General features: G+C 41.4%; 3 protein-coding genes across 5 annotated transcripts; 2 read left to right on the forward strand and 1 right to left on the reverse strand.

The window, feature by feature from the left end:
* The first annotated feature begins 90 nt into the window (after nucleotides 1-90).
* Nucleotides 91-8,198, forward strand: LOC112276920 (E3 ubiquitin-protein ligase HOS1). The gene is made up of 10 exons (XM_024508737.3): nucleotides 91-659; nucleotides 2,811-3,171; nucleotides 3,502-3,636; nucleotides 3,824-4,002; nucleotides 4,388-4,819; nucleotides 5,160-5,318; nucleotides 5,495-5,944; nucleotides 6,422-6,556; nucleotides 6,791-7,590; nucleotides 7,788-8,198. The coding sequence occupies exons 1-10, from the start codon at nucleotides 558-560 to the stop codon at nucleotides 7,936-7,938; spliced, it is 2,904 nt and encodes a 967-aa protein (XP_024364505.1). The 5' UTR covers nucleotides 91-557; the 3' UTR covers nucleotides 7,939-8,198.
* A 2,189-nt stretch (nucleotides 8,199-10,387) lies between these two features.
* On the reverse strand, nucleotides 10,388-11,269 carry LOC112276921 (uncharacterized). The gene has a single exon (XM_073530789.2). It carries the CDS (start codon nucleotides 11,103-11,105, stop codon nucleotides 10,533-10,535), a length of 573 nt encoding a protein of 190 aa, XP_073386890.1. The 5' UTR covers nucleotides 11,106-11,269; the 3' UTR covers nucleotides 10,388-10,532.
* Nucleotides 11,270-11,476: 207 nt separating this feature from the next.
* On the forward strand, nucleotides 11,477-15,318 carry LOC112276922 (uncharacterized). 3 transcript variants are annotated; one of them, XM_024508740.3, is made up of 8 exons: nucleotides 11,477-11,613; nucleotides 12,382-12,468; nucleotides 12,829-13,103; nucleotides 13,333-13,410; nucleotides 13,767-13,848; nucleotides 14,244-14,284; nucleotides 14,661-14,720; nucleotides 14,983-15,318. In XM_024508740.3, the coding sequence occupies exons 3-8, from the start codon at nucleotides 13,038-13,040 to the stop codon at nucleotides 15,046-15,048; spliced, it is 393 nt and encodes a 130-aa protein (XP_024364508.1). In that variant the 5' UTR covers nucleotides 11,477-11,613; nucleotides 12,382-12,468; nucleotides 12,829-13,037; the 3' UTR covers nucleotides 15,049-15,318. The 3 variants fall into 3 exon arrangements, with proteins under 3 accessions (XP_024364508.1, XP_024364507.1, XP_024364510.1); XM_024508739.3 differs by having other exon boundaries at nucleotides 12,840-13,103; XM_024508742.3 differs by lacking the exon at nucleotides 11,477-11,613 and adding an exon at nucleotides 11,670-11,740 and having other exon boundaries at nucleotides 12,840-13,103.
* Nucleotides 15,319-15,623: the final 305 nt, after the last annotated feature.

Here is a 15,623-nt window from a genome sequence, read left to right on the forward strand (position 1 = left end):
TTCATCCTGGGCGTGTCTTCCCGGCGATGGAGGCTCGCAGGCAGAGAGTTCATAGTTCGAGGGGAAGAGGGGCCTCGTTGTTGTTGGAAGGCTTTGAAGGGGCGATGGAGGGGGGGCCTGTCTCATGGCTGAACCGGCAAGCCTAGCAATCACACCATCCAGACATGGTAGTCTTAGGGCAGATTATTAAGGAACGGGATTGCGCACAATTTCCGTGGCTGCTGCAGCTGGCTGCATCTTCCGCAATGAGAAGGGCAGGGAGTATACAGTGAGGTGCTTATTAGGTCGTCGTGTGTGTGTGTCGGAGGTTTCAAACGAGCGTCGCTGCGTGGAACGGAGGCTTCGGGAGGTTTTGGTGTGAGTCTAAGGGTTTGGAGTGGTGTAGACGAGTAGTGAGAGTGTGTGTGTGTGTTTTTTTTTTTTTTTTTTTTTTTTTTTTTTTTTTCGGTGTGATTTTTTGTGAGGTGATTAGAGGTTAGGAGGAGCAGGAAACGGAGTGGGACGGGCAAACAGAGTTGGTTGTTGGTCTCCTTGTTGCGTGAGGTTGCGGAGGAGTGATGAGCACCATGGCGGATAAGTTCTCGAATTTCGCGCAGTCCTTTCAGGTCGGCCCTGTTGATACTCCTGCGGCATTTAGTGGCAGTGGTCCCAAACGGGAGGTATGTTACCCATTGGATGTAGAGCTCTTGACCTATGCACACCTTAAGGGAGTGAACTCTTGAGTTCGCGAGTGGGGAGAATAAACACTCTGGTCTTGAGGATTGTAGCTGTTAGGATGAGTAGTGAGAACTGTGCTAATTCTCTCTCTCCCTCTCTCTCTCTCTTCCTCCCTCGGTTGATCTCTACTGCGATCATGCTTCAACCTCTCGGGCATCAGCCCCCAAGTTTTCTTTCTTTATCGTGCGCCCTAGGAGCGTGGGCTTCCTGCGCAGTTTATCCTATTTTACCTGCTTTGAAATTACCCCCGGCACATTCTGGGTTTTGAATCATCTGCAGTCTGCGAACCTTAATCAACATTCAGAATTTTAATACTTGGACTGTGGAAATTCGCTGTCACTCTCAGCATGATGTTCTGCATACTTTTTGAAGTTTTTAGTGTAATGTATGTCCTCACGATCCTTCCTGGGATTATTGCTAGCTGTAAAATCTTCAGGAAGAAGCTTTACAGTGAAGGTTTTGTCGATAGTGTGTTGCTGTCCTCGTTAGGATCATGATCGAATCTTACTTCGGAAACTGGTTCAATTCGTGGAAACTCAATGTTTCCGGTAGGGCTCAGGTTTCGCTGAAGCAGTGTCGTTTTATTCAAGTGGGAGTCTGTGGTAATCATTCGTTGTGAAGCCCATCGCTGTGTGAATTTCAGAAATATTAACATAGTACTTATTTAATGGAAGAGTGAATTTTAGTCCCTAATTACGTGTTCTGAACCATCATAATTTTTTGCTCACTTGTTGTGAGGAACAAGGTCATCTCGAGAGTAATGTCATCTAAGTGTATTTTTTTCTTGTTGTATTGGAGTGTAGACAGTTCCAATTTCAAGCATGCGGCTGATTTATGTGGAGAAGCAAATTGTGGTCCTACTCATGTCTGCAGCAATAGAAACAAACTTGATTTTCCATTAATAGCATTACGTCCCTTATTTTAGAAATAGACGGTTCGTGCACGAAATTAGTAGTTTTGAACACCTCGTGTATCCAAAGCCCTGCATTTAGCTTCAAGCGGTTGCTGACCCCCTCGTTTATGGGGTCTCTCTTTGATTGTGGTGCGGCTTGGTAGCTAGGGATTTGATCTAGAACGTTGATAAAATGAGGGGTTTAGCTTTTAGGTTTAGGTTGATCGCTTAGTTTTGAGACAGAGTATGGAGTTGTGGAGCCATATGGAAATCCTGATTCGTGCTACGTTATTTCTATATGAATATCGCACCATTGTCGGAACTATCGTGTTGGCACTCTATCTTCTAAGAATCATTTTGCCATTAGCATCTGGCTGCACTATATTTGTTGGACACTGAAGCTATACAAGTTTTCATTTCTCATGTTCTAAATTTCACATTGGACTATGCAGCAAGGATTAGTGGCCCCAGTGGGTGCTTGAATCTCAATCATATATTTCTGGCTGCACTTGGGTTTGCTTGGTTTGGGAGATGCAATTTTCCGGCGATTCTTTGTAACTTGGTAGCAGAGAATTAGATACACGCTCCCGTTATTTTAAGTACTCATGAAATTCCGCTATAATTTGCATTATGGTTGAATTTTGTAGGTCTCAGCATCACATCGACAAGGTCATATTCTGTTGTTTAGTTTTAGAGTGGTGTAGTCGTTCATCTTAGTTGTGATTTTGTTGTGCGTTACAATGTATTCAGAATGACGATTTGAATCCCTTGACATTAGTGCTTGAAGCTAGATTTTCCTATTCTCGTTATGTGTAGATGGCGACTTGTTATATATATATATATATATATATATATATATATATATATATATATTCACATTTCTCTTTCAGTCCTTGCAAGTTTATACGTAAAAGGATCATTAACCCGTGAGAGCCACTACTTGAAGGGCAGTGCAAGGATAAGTTTTAAACACTGTTGAATTGTTAAGCAGCCAGTGAAGCACAAAAAGGGTCGTTCTTCCCATTCGATGTTTTACTCTCTGCTTACAATGTTTTGCTAGATCTTTTGCGTATTTCAAAGCTTGTTAAGCTCCTCATTTGGATTCCTTACCCGTAGACAAATACCCCTCATTCAATGTGGTGTATGGATTAGCTTGTGGACAGATTGTTGGAGTTACTAATTTGTAATGTTGATCAAGCAGGCTGCGCTGGAGCGTTTGGCACTACTAGAGCCTCGCGAATTAAGTGCTGAAGCAAAGACTGAAACCTGCAGAGCTACTCGTGATTTACGTAGCTGTGGGCGAGCTGTTCATCATGTCGTTTCAACATGTGGCCATGCTTGTCTCTGTGTTGAATGTCTTCAACGCACTATCAGCTGTCCAATTTGTAGAACTCCTACGGGTAGTTCTGGGCAACACCAGTTGCGACTTTATGACGAATGTGTTGATGCAGGACTTATACAAAAGAATTCAGATTTGTTATCAGAGGGTGCAGATGTTGGTCGCCTTTATTCATTTTTCGACGTGGCATTAGACAATAGTCTTGTGTCATTGATCTGCCACTGTATCCTCTTTACCTCCTTGAGTTGTGCATCTCTATTAATAATGTCAGGTGTACGTTGCATAAAATTAGACTGCTTTAATTTTTTCTATAATATTGCGATCGCTCTATCAGCAACATGCATGCTTTGCTTTCATAAATATGGAACTATCGCATCTTTGTTTTGTTTTGTTTTATTTTGTTATTTTGTTTTTTTGTTTTTTGTTTTTTTTTTGATATAATCATTAGGCTATATGTGCAGAAGTTAGTTATGCACATAGCACTTAGAGCGCGTCAGTGTTGATGCTTGTATTCATTTTACAGACAAGTTTTACCTTGATACTGGGGAATCAGATGTTGCAGAGGTGTGTATGGATGAAGGTGCTGTTTCCAGCAATGCAATGGTGTCCATATTATTGGATGGAGGTGTGGTGAAAAATTGGTGCAAGCGGACCTTTCACAACATAGCTCTGGAACTACGAGATATCTGTATCCATCCTCGCTTTTTGTACATACAATGTAACCTTGATTTAGTTTTGGTTGTTAGTGGTGGGCGTTCTTCATCTAGCTTGTAATGGATTACCATAATTGTCATCAATTGTTTAGTAATCCGGTGTATTTGATTTCGTTGCTAGCTGGAGGTGATTATGTGACACCCTTGACATGCTCAACATAGACAATCTCAGTCCAAGACAGATGATATTTAAATTAGACACTATAGAGTGGAAGGGGAGAAAGTTAGGAGGGGTTATTCATGTTTTAGAAGCTCTTGAGGCACCACTTGTGGATCAACCTCTTTCGCCAACTTTGTATGAGCTTCGTCAGCTTCTGGAATCTATTCGCAAAGTTGTCCAGGTAAGCATGTCTACAGGGATCAATCATATATCGCTCCATGCGCGTGTTTGTTAGTATAATTGTAGCTTGCAACTATGTTTAAGAAAGATAATTTTTGTGTTGAGGCGACATAATTATAATTTTTTTCAATGCTAACTTGTTTCTTGTTTAACTTTAAACATATGTCGAAGTGTTACTATTTTAAATTTATATGCTTTTGCATATTCGATGGTTTATTTTAGATGGGTGTTTTTTGAATTTGTGTATGTCTTATACTTAAACTAACCATGAGTGAACCAAAAATAACGATTCTCTTTTTCAGATAGTTACGCCTGTTAGAGCATTTGATGGGTTAAGTTTTAAGTTTTTCGTTGTTGTGACTTACATCTTGAGATGTGCTCTGCAGCATTTGGAAGTGATGGCTTGGTGTGCTCGACATCAGTTCCTGGAAACCATTCGATCAAGTTATGAAAGTATCAGCCAGTGGCATACAGCTGTAAAGGAACGGAAGTTGGTGGCTCAGGATAGGGCATGGTCAGTAACTGACAAGAAAAGTAAATTAGGAGATTCACAACCAGCTACCCTTTTTATTGAGGACGCATTAGCCAACCTTGGTCTTCTTGACGATGACAATGAAGATGAAATGGGGTCGGAAGATCTCCCAGAGCTCGGTTGGCTTCGTCAGGGACCTACTGCTCACACTCCAGCTTCCCTTAGGTTCAGATGTGACGAGCCAATGCAATCAACGTCACCCTACCCGCCTGAAAGTGTCCGCACCGCTGTGGATCTTTTGTTTTTGGAGGGAGCCTGTGATCTCGTACTCGCCAAGAAGGCAATTGTATCCTTCATTTTCCCATCGCTTAATACCCTGATTATGTCTCTAGAAGTCCAAACGTCCATGCTTGATTTTTTCTGGTGCCTGCTTCCTACTTTTCCATGGCACATATAGGACCATTTTTCAATTATTATAGGGTATTCCATACTAGGGCCGAGCGTCACAATACCTACCTAATTTCTCATACTGTTCAAAATCTTAGGTGAAAAGAACGAAAGTCACCAGTCTTCTGACCGTAGTTTTGTTGATGTTTTGTTTTGACAATAATTGTTGGGTTGTTTCTGAGAGGCAATAATCTAATGGTTCCGTATACATTTTGTTTTATTCTTTAATCCTTCTGAAGTTTCTGTACTTTTTATTCGATCGTCACTGGGGACTTTCTGATGAGAAGTGGCGAGAAGTGGTGGATGACTACGCAAGCATTTTCAGCATCCCGAGACATCTCATGCTGGAATCTCTTGTATTTTACCTTCTCGATGACAGTAGCGATCATGCCCTGGAGGTTAGTTTTCTAGTGACGAACTCGACTTCTTGTTTTGGTTTACTTATTTCATATCTGTGTTCTTATGATCGCGAGTCGTCTGGATCCTCATTCAGGGTTTGCCCTCTTGAATACATTTGGCTATCGTGCTGTTGCTGGTAGATATGTAATAAGAATTTTGGTATCACGATTTTCAGGAGGCTTGTCAGTTACTGCCGGAAATTGCTAGTCACAACACACATCCAAAAGTCGCCACTGTGCTGCTTGAGCGTCGGAAACCTGAGGTAGCGCTTGCCGTTCTTCGTGCGAGTGGACTCCATGGCCTGGGATCAGGGATTGTTCCTCTTTCGGATGCTCTTACAACCGTTAGGGTATGGCTTCAATGTGGTCTTCTTACCGAAGGCTATTCATATCAGAGGGCCTATGTCGATGGTGTTAAGCGGGAAGAGGGTGATTGGTTAACAAGCACGGAGGTGTTGGTGAGCGAAATCTCCAGGTTGTGTATGGGTATGAGCTTATTGGATAAAATGTTAGGTTTGCCATGGAGGAAAGAGGAAGAAAAGTATGTGCGGAAGTGTTTACTTAATCGTGCTGAAGAAGACCCGTCGTGCACGGCCGGAAACCTTCTGGTTGTCTTTTACGTACAGGTGCTACACATGTTTCTTTTTCTTTCTTACATATCTATTTCAAATTATTCAATCATAAGCAAGGGGCAATACATACAGCTTAAATTGGGGATTAACAGTTCTCGTTTGGTTGTGTTTCATCATAACAGAGGTGATTTGTAGAAACATGAGAAAGTTTTGAAAGTTTCGAATTTTCCGTGCAAGTTATTGAGCTTCTAGATTTGTGTAATTGGTTTGTATTAGATTCTTGGATAAAATGGTATTTCATACAAAGCAGGATATGATTTGGTACCGATATTGTTTCTATCTGTGTAGATATGTGTAGTCGGGGTGAAGCATATGATCTACATGCTTTAAAACATGTAGTGCGTCATGTTTGAGGTTGCGGCAATGCGATACACTAGAGTTTTGAAACCAGTCACTGTTTCTATTGCTGCAAGTTTATTTGAGCCTCTTGCTTCGAAATGACAAACTGATTTTTCTTGTTTTCGTTGATAGCGATGTCGGTACATTGAAGCACGTGATGTGCATAAAAGATTGAGCGAACTTGAGAATATGTGGGTACTAAGATGCACTGACGGAGCGAAGAACTCTCGGGTTCGTATGGCAAGTGAACAGAGGCTCCGCATTGTTGTAAGTGCTTTCTCTCGTGCTTTAATTTCCAAATTGTGGAACATGACAACGTTAGGTTTCAGCACACATGCTTCTATAAATCGGAATGTCTTATCTCAGTGCGATGAACTTCAGCACTTGGAGCTCAATAGGCTTAATGACTGTCCGTTCTATCTCCCGGAATTAGTTTTTACTCTTTTCTAGTAACCGAATTCGATTTCTAGTTTGAATTGAAGAGCGATTGATTGTGAACAGGAAAAGTGCATGGAGCTCCTACCTGAGGTGCAGCGGCAACAGGCTTCCAGCGCTATTGTTGAGTCTCGTGAACCTAACGTGGAGTCACCTAAATCTAGAATGTTGGCCGTGGACCAACAGAGATTCCCTCCTTTAGCCTCTCCTCTCTTCGGTTCTGCTGCTGGGAACCTGATCAGGGAACCTGTGGCTTTTGAAGAAAACAATGTTCCATCCACCTCTGCTTGGGCTAGTTCTAGTCAACCTTCCTTTGCTCAAGAACGTTTAGGACTTCGATCACCTGCACCTCCATCTCCGATTTTCTCAAACATGTTTCCTAAAACAAATGGACCTACTGCATCCCGTGAGTTTGCCACACTAGGAGACAGCCCTGTGCAAGGGCGGCGTCTTGGTTACGAGGCTGAACAGCCTAGGGAGTCTCATTATCCCACGGTTGACTTGGGAAATTCGCTAAGGTGTGATGGTATGGATGCAGCAGGACCAGGCTCTTGGGCAAGTGGGTTGGATAAGCGGATGCCGGTGAAGATGAATGGAATTGATCATTCAGGCAATGAATTATTTTTAACCATGGAGAACGGATTTCGGACAGATGAATTGCTAACAGGTAATGGCGAATCAATGGAAATGGATGCGGGGGGGACGAGTAGCTGGCCATCTAATGGGAAACGACACCCATCGGATCGGTCCTGGTTGCAGAAGGATGTAGAGAAGGAAGCATCCAAGGACTTCACCTTTAAAGGCACCAATGGTGGAAATGAGCTATTACAGGACACTGGTGTGTTACCCCGGGAATCCTCCAGGAGGTTGGTTTATCTCGACACTCTCTTTCTGTATCCGTATGGATGCCCAATGTCTTTTTAAGTGGTCTGGAATTATTTTACGAGATATCGATTTGTCGTTTCTGGTCTCAGGATATCTCACTCTGTAACGACCTTCTTGTCAGCTTCCTTTATCTTCTGTTGCTAAATAATTGACGTGGCATTGTAATTTGTGGGATCAGGAATGCAGAGGCTGACGAGAATGGTGGCAGTCGCTGGCGCTCTGATGAAGGGGATGAGCCAGTATCATCACCTCCACCATCAACACGCTTGAAGGCTCTCAATCAATCACAAGCAAGGTCTCGCAGTAGGTTCTATAGTTTTCGAGTTTGACCCTGTAGCGTTACGTGCAAGTCCCTTCACTTTTGACACTTTAGTAAGTGATTACACTTTTTGTATTCCAGATCTGCTGCATTTTTTCTCCTCTGTAGTGTTTCAGCACTATCGACCAATCCTCGTTGAGTAATCCCTCTGAGTCCCGATTTTCAATATTTTTCTCACTTCGTTTCCAGTGAATTGTACGATGCGTATTTACATACATCAGTGATGCTTAACAGGATGGTTTAAGAGAATCTACTATTCAATTGTTGCAACTGTTGTCCAGAACCAAAATCTATGTCCATTATCATCTAGTATTGCAATGTATTTTAAGCAATGTAATGATCTGTAGAGGTTGTACTCTGATATTACTTGTTTAGTTTCGCGATTATGATCTACATTAAATCTTCATGTAGTATCTCCTTTCGTAGTGTGTGTTTTAGAAATTTTTCTTAAGTCGCTGTCTGAGCTGTCTTTTGTCTTCATCCTGAGCAGAATCCTCCATATAGATATCACAATTTGACACTAAATTATTCTATATTTATTGCTTGATTATATGGTGTAATTAAGTTCGCCACCAAGCTTCAGTGACCTGCCGCAATCTACATTTTACTGTACCATCGTCATATCCTTGACTTAACCATCAAAGTTAGAAGGTTTGAACGTCATCTGATCTAGAAAATGGATGAAGTAACCAAGCGATCACTTTGCAATGTATCCTAACACGTAATGGTAACAAATCACGACTACAGGCACAGCTGTTGCATCACTACATTTTCAAATTACATTTTAAAGTATGCTGTTTAAGAAAACTATTTACATTTTAAAATATTTTTTGGAAAATGTTAATTTCAAGATCTGTTTTAGCAAGTTAACTGAAGACCCAGACCAGACGTATCTACGAGTGACAGTCCTACGTCGCATTTAATCACAATTTGTTTTTGATACGAATCACTTCAAATTTACGTACTTTCTTTTGTCCTTGTACATTCTATCGTTGCACATACCAAATTTGCACTTTAACCTCATCTCGACAAGCCTTCAAACGTCAGATTGATAATCTTAATTCTTGATCATTTGGTATTCTGTTGAATAAAGACAATAGAGTACGAAAGTTGATAACTAGGAGATCGAGCACAGAAGTGACTCTTAGATAAATATCATTTTAATATCGCGATCAGGAGGGTGTCTAGATACATCTAATGTGTAGATGTTATCGAGATTCGTCTGTCGTGGTCTCGCGCTTTCGCAGCACATTTTTGCGGTGCGTGCTGCGAGGATCTTATTGCTTTTAGAAAGGAGACTGCCGGAGGAAATTTTGAGGATGTGGAGGAAGGAGCGTTTGGGAGTTTTGGTTGGTTTGTACGAAGACATAGAGAAGGCAGAGCAGAAGCAGGACGAAGAAAGGAACCACAGATAAGAGTAGCATGGCCACCAAGACGGCTCAAACTTCTACCGTAAAGTTTCAAATTTCCATTTAATTTAGGGGTGTTCCATACTGTCTGCAATAGACACTAACAAAGGCACAATGAGGCCACAAGTCTCATGTTTCAGGATTTACCGCTTGCTGGAAATAACTGGATGTATACACTTACACAGCCCACCAATTTTTGTGCCATACGTGCTCAGATCAACTCACAACAATATTTCTTGCAACAATGTACTCCTGTTTCTGTGCTCTATCTGTTATGAGTCTGCATAGCCTTCTATCCCTCTATTGTTCCACTTTTACCATAATCATAGACTACATCAATAGCACCAGACTTATCTTTCGATGACAGATACTAGGAAATCGTGATACTAGAACAAGCAGATGGGTATGTTTTAGAAATTCTGTTGAGTGTGTGCTGCATTACCATGGTCATTGGGGTTGATTGCGAAGTCTTCATCCAGTGATCCACAGTTCCTTCCTCGTGCGGATTGCACCAAAACATTCGTAGTTTTTGGAAATCAATAATGCTGAGAATCACTCAAGTCATAGTTAAAAATTATGTTCAGAAACATACATAAAACGTATTTACAATAATTTTTTAAAGAATACTATGCAAAGTTCTTTAGTAGTGTTTGAGGTGGATTCAATCATAGAATTGTACAAGCAGAGCGCAATGTTGAACAAACAAGTGTTACTTTTGGTAGAATGCTATTTTCGACTCAATGACTATGGAATCCAACACTCTCCCTGAAACGAACCCAATCCTTCTACTTCAACGTTAACGAACAAACTACTTTGGAAACTCTCATGCACTGATACATTGAGACTCTTCAGGAGATTTGAATCTACGATGAGTCTTTGAGCATTGAATCCTTGGAGATTTGAATGAACAGTGTACACCTAATCAACAAACCATTTCCCTTCAAAAATCAATAGACACGCCTTTCTCAAAAATCAAATATGTTCGGCAGTTCCATAGTGACGAATCTCGTTCTAAAATTTCAATCAGAATTGATAATGGGAAGCGAGCAATTGAATCTTAAGCAAACTGCAGCATTGACAAGTAAATAGTACATTGATTGCAGCTGAGGCATTACCTTAAGCAGGATGTATTCCCAAAGTTTCGACTAATCATGGCAATCAAAGTAACGAAAAGCCGTGACAATCAAGTGCTGACCTAAGCAGCTGCAAGAGAAGGGAGGCATTTCTCAATCATGGACACGATTTTCGTAAACGATATCGCGCCTTCGTAGCGTCCATCAGGAACGGCTTTGCCATCAACGAACATGATAAGCGTCGGCAATCCATAAACCTTATACTCCGCTACAAGCTCAGGGTTAGGATCAGTCTCAATCTTCACAACCTTCAACTTCCCCTCGTACTTACTGTCCACCTCCTCCATGCTGGTGGCAACGAGTTTGCACGGTCCACACCAATCAGCCCAGAAATCAACGAGCACCGGAAGCTTCGATTGCAGCACCTCCGCGTCGAAATTGTCCTGATTGACGCTGATCACCTGGCACCGAACTCCCGCAGGGGAAATTATCTGGTTACTCTTGCCCACCTGGGCCTCCAATGCGCCGTATCCCGTCTTTCCTTGTTGTTTCCACGACACTCGCTGCAATCTCCCGCTACCCATCAGCGGATTCTGCCGTGAAGTCCCATATCCTGCATTCGAGAAATTGTTCCTGAAGAGACCGGACGGTGAGCCTCCCGCCCTGCTCACCATCGCTTGAGATGATGGCAACATGATTCCTCGCTAATGCTTTCTTCTACAAACACAAATCCTCTAGACGTAGTCACGATTGCAATTGTAGCGTAGGATCCAATATGCTTGCAGACTATTGACTCTAGCAGGCTGAGAAAGCCGGGGGGAGAACTTGAGGATATGGGGAATGGACGTGGCTACGCCAAGCATCAACGAGGCTATGTCCAGTCCATTGCTTTTATCCTCATCTAGATTCCCTTGGTCCTTCGTCTTCATCCTCGTTTCTTTTATTTCCTCTTTTATAATTCTTTTTGTCTATTTATTTCCAGACTACAAATATTCAATGCATTTATGATCACCACAGTAAAACTACTTTACCTTTACTGTGCTTTATCTTTTCTATCCCGGTCATTCTGCCCAGTATGAAAACCCTAAATGTGATTGCTCATGTTCCCGTTTCTCACACTCAAATTGCTCTGTTGTTGGTGTTCAATTAACTTGTATGGTTATCGACGCTTGAGCACCATGTCTTTTTGACCTCAACCTCTACGTAAGTATATATGCAATCTTGCTTGCACGATCATTTTTTTTTGTTCGTCGGGAATCGAATTGCGAGGTAGAGAAATTCCTGTATGATTCAATTCGCGCTGTCAGAAGTGGTGGAATTACAATTGCTGGTAGGGTATTAAGGTATTGTGTCGGGGATTGTGCGTGGTGGCCTTGGTATGGAGGTGATGGGTGTTCTTTTTGTAGTTTTATAATGCAGTGGTGGATTGCACTGGGTTGGAAATTTATGTAGTGGTTGACGTGGAAGGAATGTAGAAATTCGGGACGGTGGTGGTGGAGATGACGTGATACGGGAGGTTTTCTTAGATGGGTCGACGAGTTGTTGAACTGTTGTATGCTTTGACTGGATCAGATCGCCTAGTTGGTTTTTCGTAGTGTTACGGATAAAATGGTAGGCTCTTTGTCGGAGATTGTTCAATCTGTGCGTATCCGAGAACGGCATTTTGCATGTTGAATTGCTTTCTGGAGCCCTCATTGTTGTAGGGTTGTAGCGAACTTCCCTGTGATGCAGAGTCTTGGTTTCGTCTTTTGATCTGGTCCTTGTCCTTGAGATGACACAATGATGATGTGCCGCCGAAGTTGTCGATGGGTACAATTTCGCTGATGAGATTTAATGAAAATAACTGAGAAAGGAAGCACCGTCTTAAATCCCACAAGTCGTGTGTTATTGTAACATTGGCATGTAAGAAATTGAGAAGCATGTTTGACAATATGATTATTCAAATCTTGTTGTGTGTTTGGGATTGTGCAGGAGGCGTTTATCAGATTCTTTTAGTGTTCGTGTGTTCTTTTGCATGTGATACATGAGGAGAAAAGACTCATTGCAAGCAAACTAAAAGTAAGGCTTCAACGCTGTAGTTAAATTTAGCTCCTGCCTGTTGTGACCCGGTCATTTCTCGTTATTCATTACGGAACTTAACATCGTACGTGCGAAACAGGTTAATTTGTTTCACTCAGCCTAACTCCAAGTATTTTCTGACTCTGAAGCTATCAGTCAATGGTTTTGTTGATTGTGATGCCACATGAATATTTTACTACTTCTTTTTTATTCATCATTCGTGGGAAGTTGTAGTTGATTGATGCTTACAAACTTTGTCGATATTAGTGGATGCCATAAATGGCTCGCCTTTGAAATTAGGTCTTCATACACCTGCTTTTCTCGGCCCATTTCTATGTGACGTCATCTTGATGTTCCCAGCTGCCTTGCAGATAAGCGGGTTGACAGTGCCACATCAAAGGCTTAAAGCAGCGAGCAGTGTCATAGTTTTCGCCATTTCCCATTCATTCAGGAATTTTAATTTGGGGGTTCAACTAGAAGGGTTATTCGCGAGACGATAGAGACTCGAACATCCAAAGCAGCGAGAAGGAACGATCAAAGCGCTTCATTGAGAGGGACTTTTTGGGATTATGGAGGAGGACCAATTTCAACGTTTGCTGGGGATGTTCCCAATCGTTCGATCACGCTCCTACTGTGTATACCTCCTACATTGCAGTAAAGGAAGATGCACTTTGCTTTATTCGTCAAATCTTGTTCATCATCCCAAGTTTTCGATCCCGAATGCCCTGTCGGTTTTCTCTTTTGCATGCATTACTCTGTATTCATTTCTGATTGAGCTTTTATTTGGTGTTGTTCTCTCTCGTACTGTTAAACATGCGAATCCTTCACATTCCTTCTAAACTTTGGAATTGTTGACCCTAACAGGCAGATGATGCGGTCGGTACTAGTAGGCGGGTTCCATCAGGATTCAGCCTTGCTTCCTCAAACGTCGAGTTGCAACAGGTACTTGCTCCATGTTCTTTTAAGTTACACCTCTTTCTGAGTAAAAACGACATTGTTTAAGATACCTGGCATTCACTTGATTATTGCAGGCATATGTGAAAATACTTGTTGTGGATGCTCTGACCTAAAGTGATATGTAAAGAACCTTTTGGGTCTAATAATCCGCAACCGCTGTTATAATTCGTCATCATGTATCAATTATGTCTCTTGGCCTTATTCATTGTCCAATATACCTAAACTTCTACAGGAAAAACTTGTACTGCCTATTTTTTTGAACAGGAGAATAGATTGCAGTTGCATCAATAACATGTTGTAATAGTCCATCTCATTTCGAGTACTACTTTGGAATGGAACAGGTAGACACTGAGAGCAACAGGGAACAAACTGATACAGACAAGAGTACGCCACAAATGTCACTTGCATCCTTGCATAGTAAAGGTACTGTTCTCATTAAACATGCGTGTGTATGTCAACTACAGCTTTACTTGATAATATTTTGTAGAAATGTTGACATTATTGTCCATGTTGGCTTTTGCAAAAACACTTCTCATTTTACTTCTCATTTTTCCTGTTTGACGTCGTGATTTCGAAAAATTCCGCATTCCGGATTCTGTTTGCGTTCTGACTCAATAACAAGTTCCAGCCTCTCAGCACTGATCATCACAGTGGGGTAGTCTCCTATCAAAAGTCTGAAAAGAGCATTTAATGTTCCATCTTCAGTTTGAAAAGATATACGTTTCAGAGACCCGTTTCACTCGTTGACCTGATGATATGGTATCTTCAACAACAGAGAGCATCGAATTTGACATGTTGGTTGCGGTTGAAATGTGTAGGAAACTTCTGGGATCAGTTGAAGGCAGCAGCAGAGCAGCAGGTATGTGATAGCTTTCGTTAAGTTAAACGACATCACTTTTTATGTCCAACAATGAAGATTTGTATTTTTTTTTAATAGTTTGGCACAAAGGATAAATTTTCTATTTTAATACTTAACCGTAAACGTGCACTACGTATTGTCCTGATTGCCCTGAGATGTTGTGTTATGTATGTTGCTCATTGGTGAATGGTTTCAGGATTTTTGGTAGCGTTTTATTCAGAAAAACAATTTCGTCACTTTTTTTAAGAAGTTTTCGAACCACTTAATTTGTGAGAGTTTGCATAAGGGTCGTAAGACTGCTCACGCCTTCGGTGAATTACCTTTTGGCAACTTTCATGTGCGCTTTTTATCGTTTTGACTTGGTGCACTTGAACAGTTGTTGCCGGAAGCGGCTCAGAAATTTTGTGATGCTTTTAGAGCTCGTCACAACGAAATGGTGAGTTGCTCCAACCTGCGCAGGCATTTACCTCATTAATAGAGCAAGTGCAGGATATTGCTCACACCAACCTGGTCCAATATAATCTCCTAAGAACTAGGCAGCCACCAGTTCTTTACAAAGCTCAAACTAATTTTGAGCTCACTAGGTGTACAGATCAAGGCATAGCACTTAGTGTTGGATGAAAATTGTGTCGCACCAGCTGAGATGCCTTATCCTTTGATAGCTCGACACTTATTTTAATGCGTCCTTTTTATTGCAGGTGAACAATACATTGTCTTTGGATGGAATAGAGCGTATAGCCAAGCACTGGCCTCCTACTAATTGACGATGTCTACCTGTTGATCATCATGCTGCTTGCTACCCGAGCTGCAATGTAAATGTGCATGATCATTATGATTAAAAACGAAGTGTCAGTGAGCCAATCCTGCAAATATTTTTCCTTGGACTAGTGCCCATATCTATCTATATCCTGATTATTCTTTTATATGAAGCCGTAACATTAATGTATGTACTTGTCTTGATCATCGGACAAATGGAGGACTCATATTTGCCCAGCTTTTACATATTTCTATATAGTCTAACGTTTGTTTACTCATTTGAGGTTCATTCAGATCCCACTTCTGTGCGGTAGTTTTTATGTTCCTCAATTGTGCACAACATCATGTGTATAGACGGATGCTAATTTCTTTATGGTAGACATCCATTCTACTATGCATGGGTACATTATATCAAAGGGTAATAACAACTATTATACTGACAAAAAGTCTATGTACAATCTTGGTAGCACACCTGGCTGTCTCTGAAATCAATAGGTGAGGTGTCAACATGTTGACTACTTATTGTAGACAAGACCAGGAGTTGAATTCATTTCAACTGTTAATCTTATAACTATCAATCAGG

Source organism: Physcomitrium patens, chromosome 24 (assembly GCF_059467195.1).
Source record: "Physcomitrium patens ecotype Gransden chromosome 24, ASM5946719v1, whole genome shotgun sequence".
Lineage (NCBI taxonomy): Eukaryota > Viridiplantae > Streptophyta > Bryopsida > Funariales > Funariaceae > Physcomitrium > Physcomitrium patens.

What these genes read in the sequence shown, in the direction of transcription:
- LOC112276921 (XM_073530789.2), bottom strand. Translation starts at nt 11,105, where the DNA reads ATGTTGCCATCATCTCAAGCGATGGTGAGCAGGGCGGGAGGCTCACCG.
- LOC112276922 (XM_024508740.3), top strand. Translation starts at nt 13,038, where the DNA reads ATGGAGGAGGACCAATTTCAACGTTTGCTGGGGATGTTCCCAATCGTT. An exon ending in AGGCAGCAGCAGAGCAGCAG is followed by an intron (nt 14,285 to 14,660) that starts GTATGTGATAGC and finishes GCACTTGAACAG; the next exon opens with TTGTTGCCGGAAGCGGCTCA. An exon ending in GAGCTCGTCACAACGAAATG is followed by an intron (nt 14,721 to 14,982) that starts GTGAGTTGCTCC and finishes TTTTTATTGCAG; the next exon opens with GTGAACAATACATTGTCTTT.
- LOC112276920 (XM_024508737.3), top strand. Translation starts at nt 558, where the DNA reads ATGAGCACCATGGCGGATAAGTTCTCGAATTTCGCGCAGTCCTTTCAG. An exon ending in TGTGTCATTGATCTGCCACT is followed by an intron (nt 3,172 to 3,501) that starts GTATCCTCTTTA and finishes CTGGGGAATCAG; the next exon opens with ATGTTGCAGAGGTGTGTATG. An exon ending in CTATTCGCAAAGTTGTCCAG is followed by an intron (nt 4,003 to 4,387) that starts GTAAGCATGTCT and finishes TGTGCTCTGCAG; the next exon opens with CATTTGGAAGTGATGGCTTG.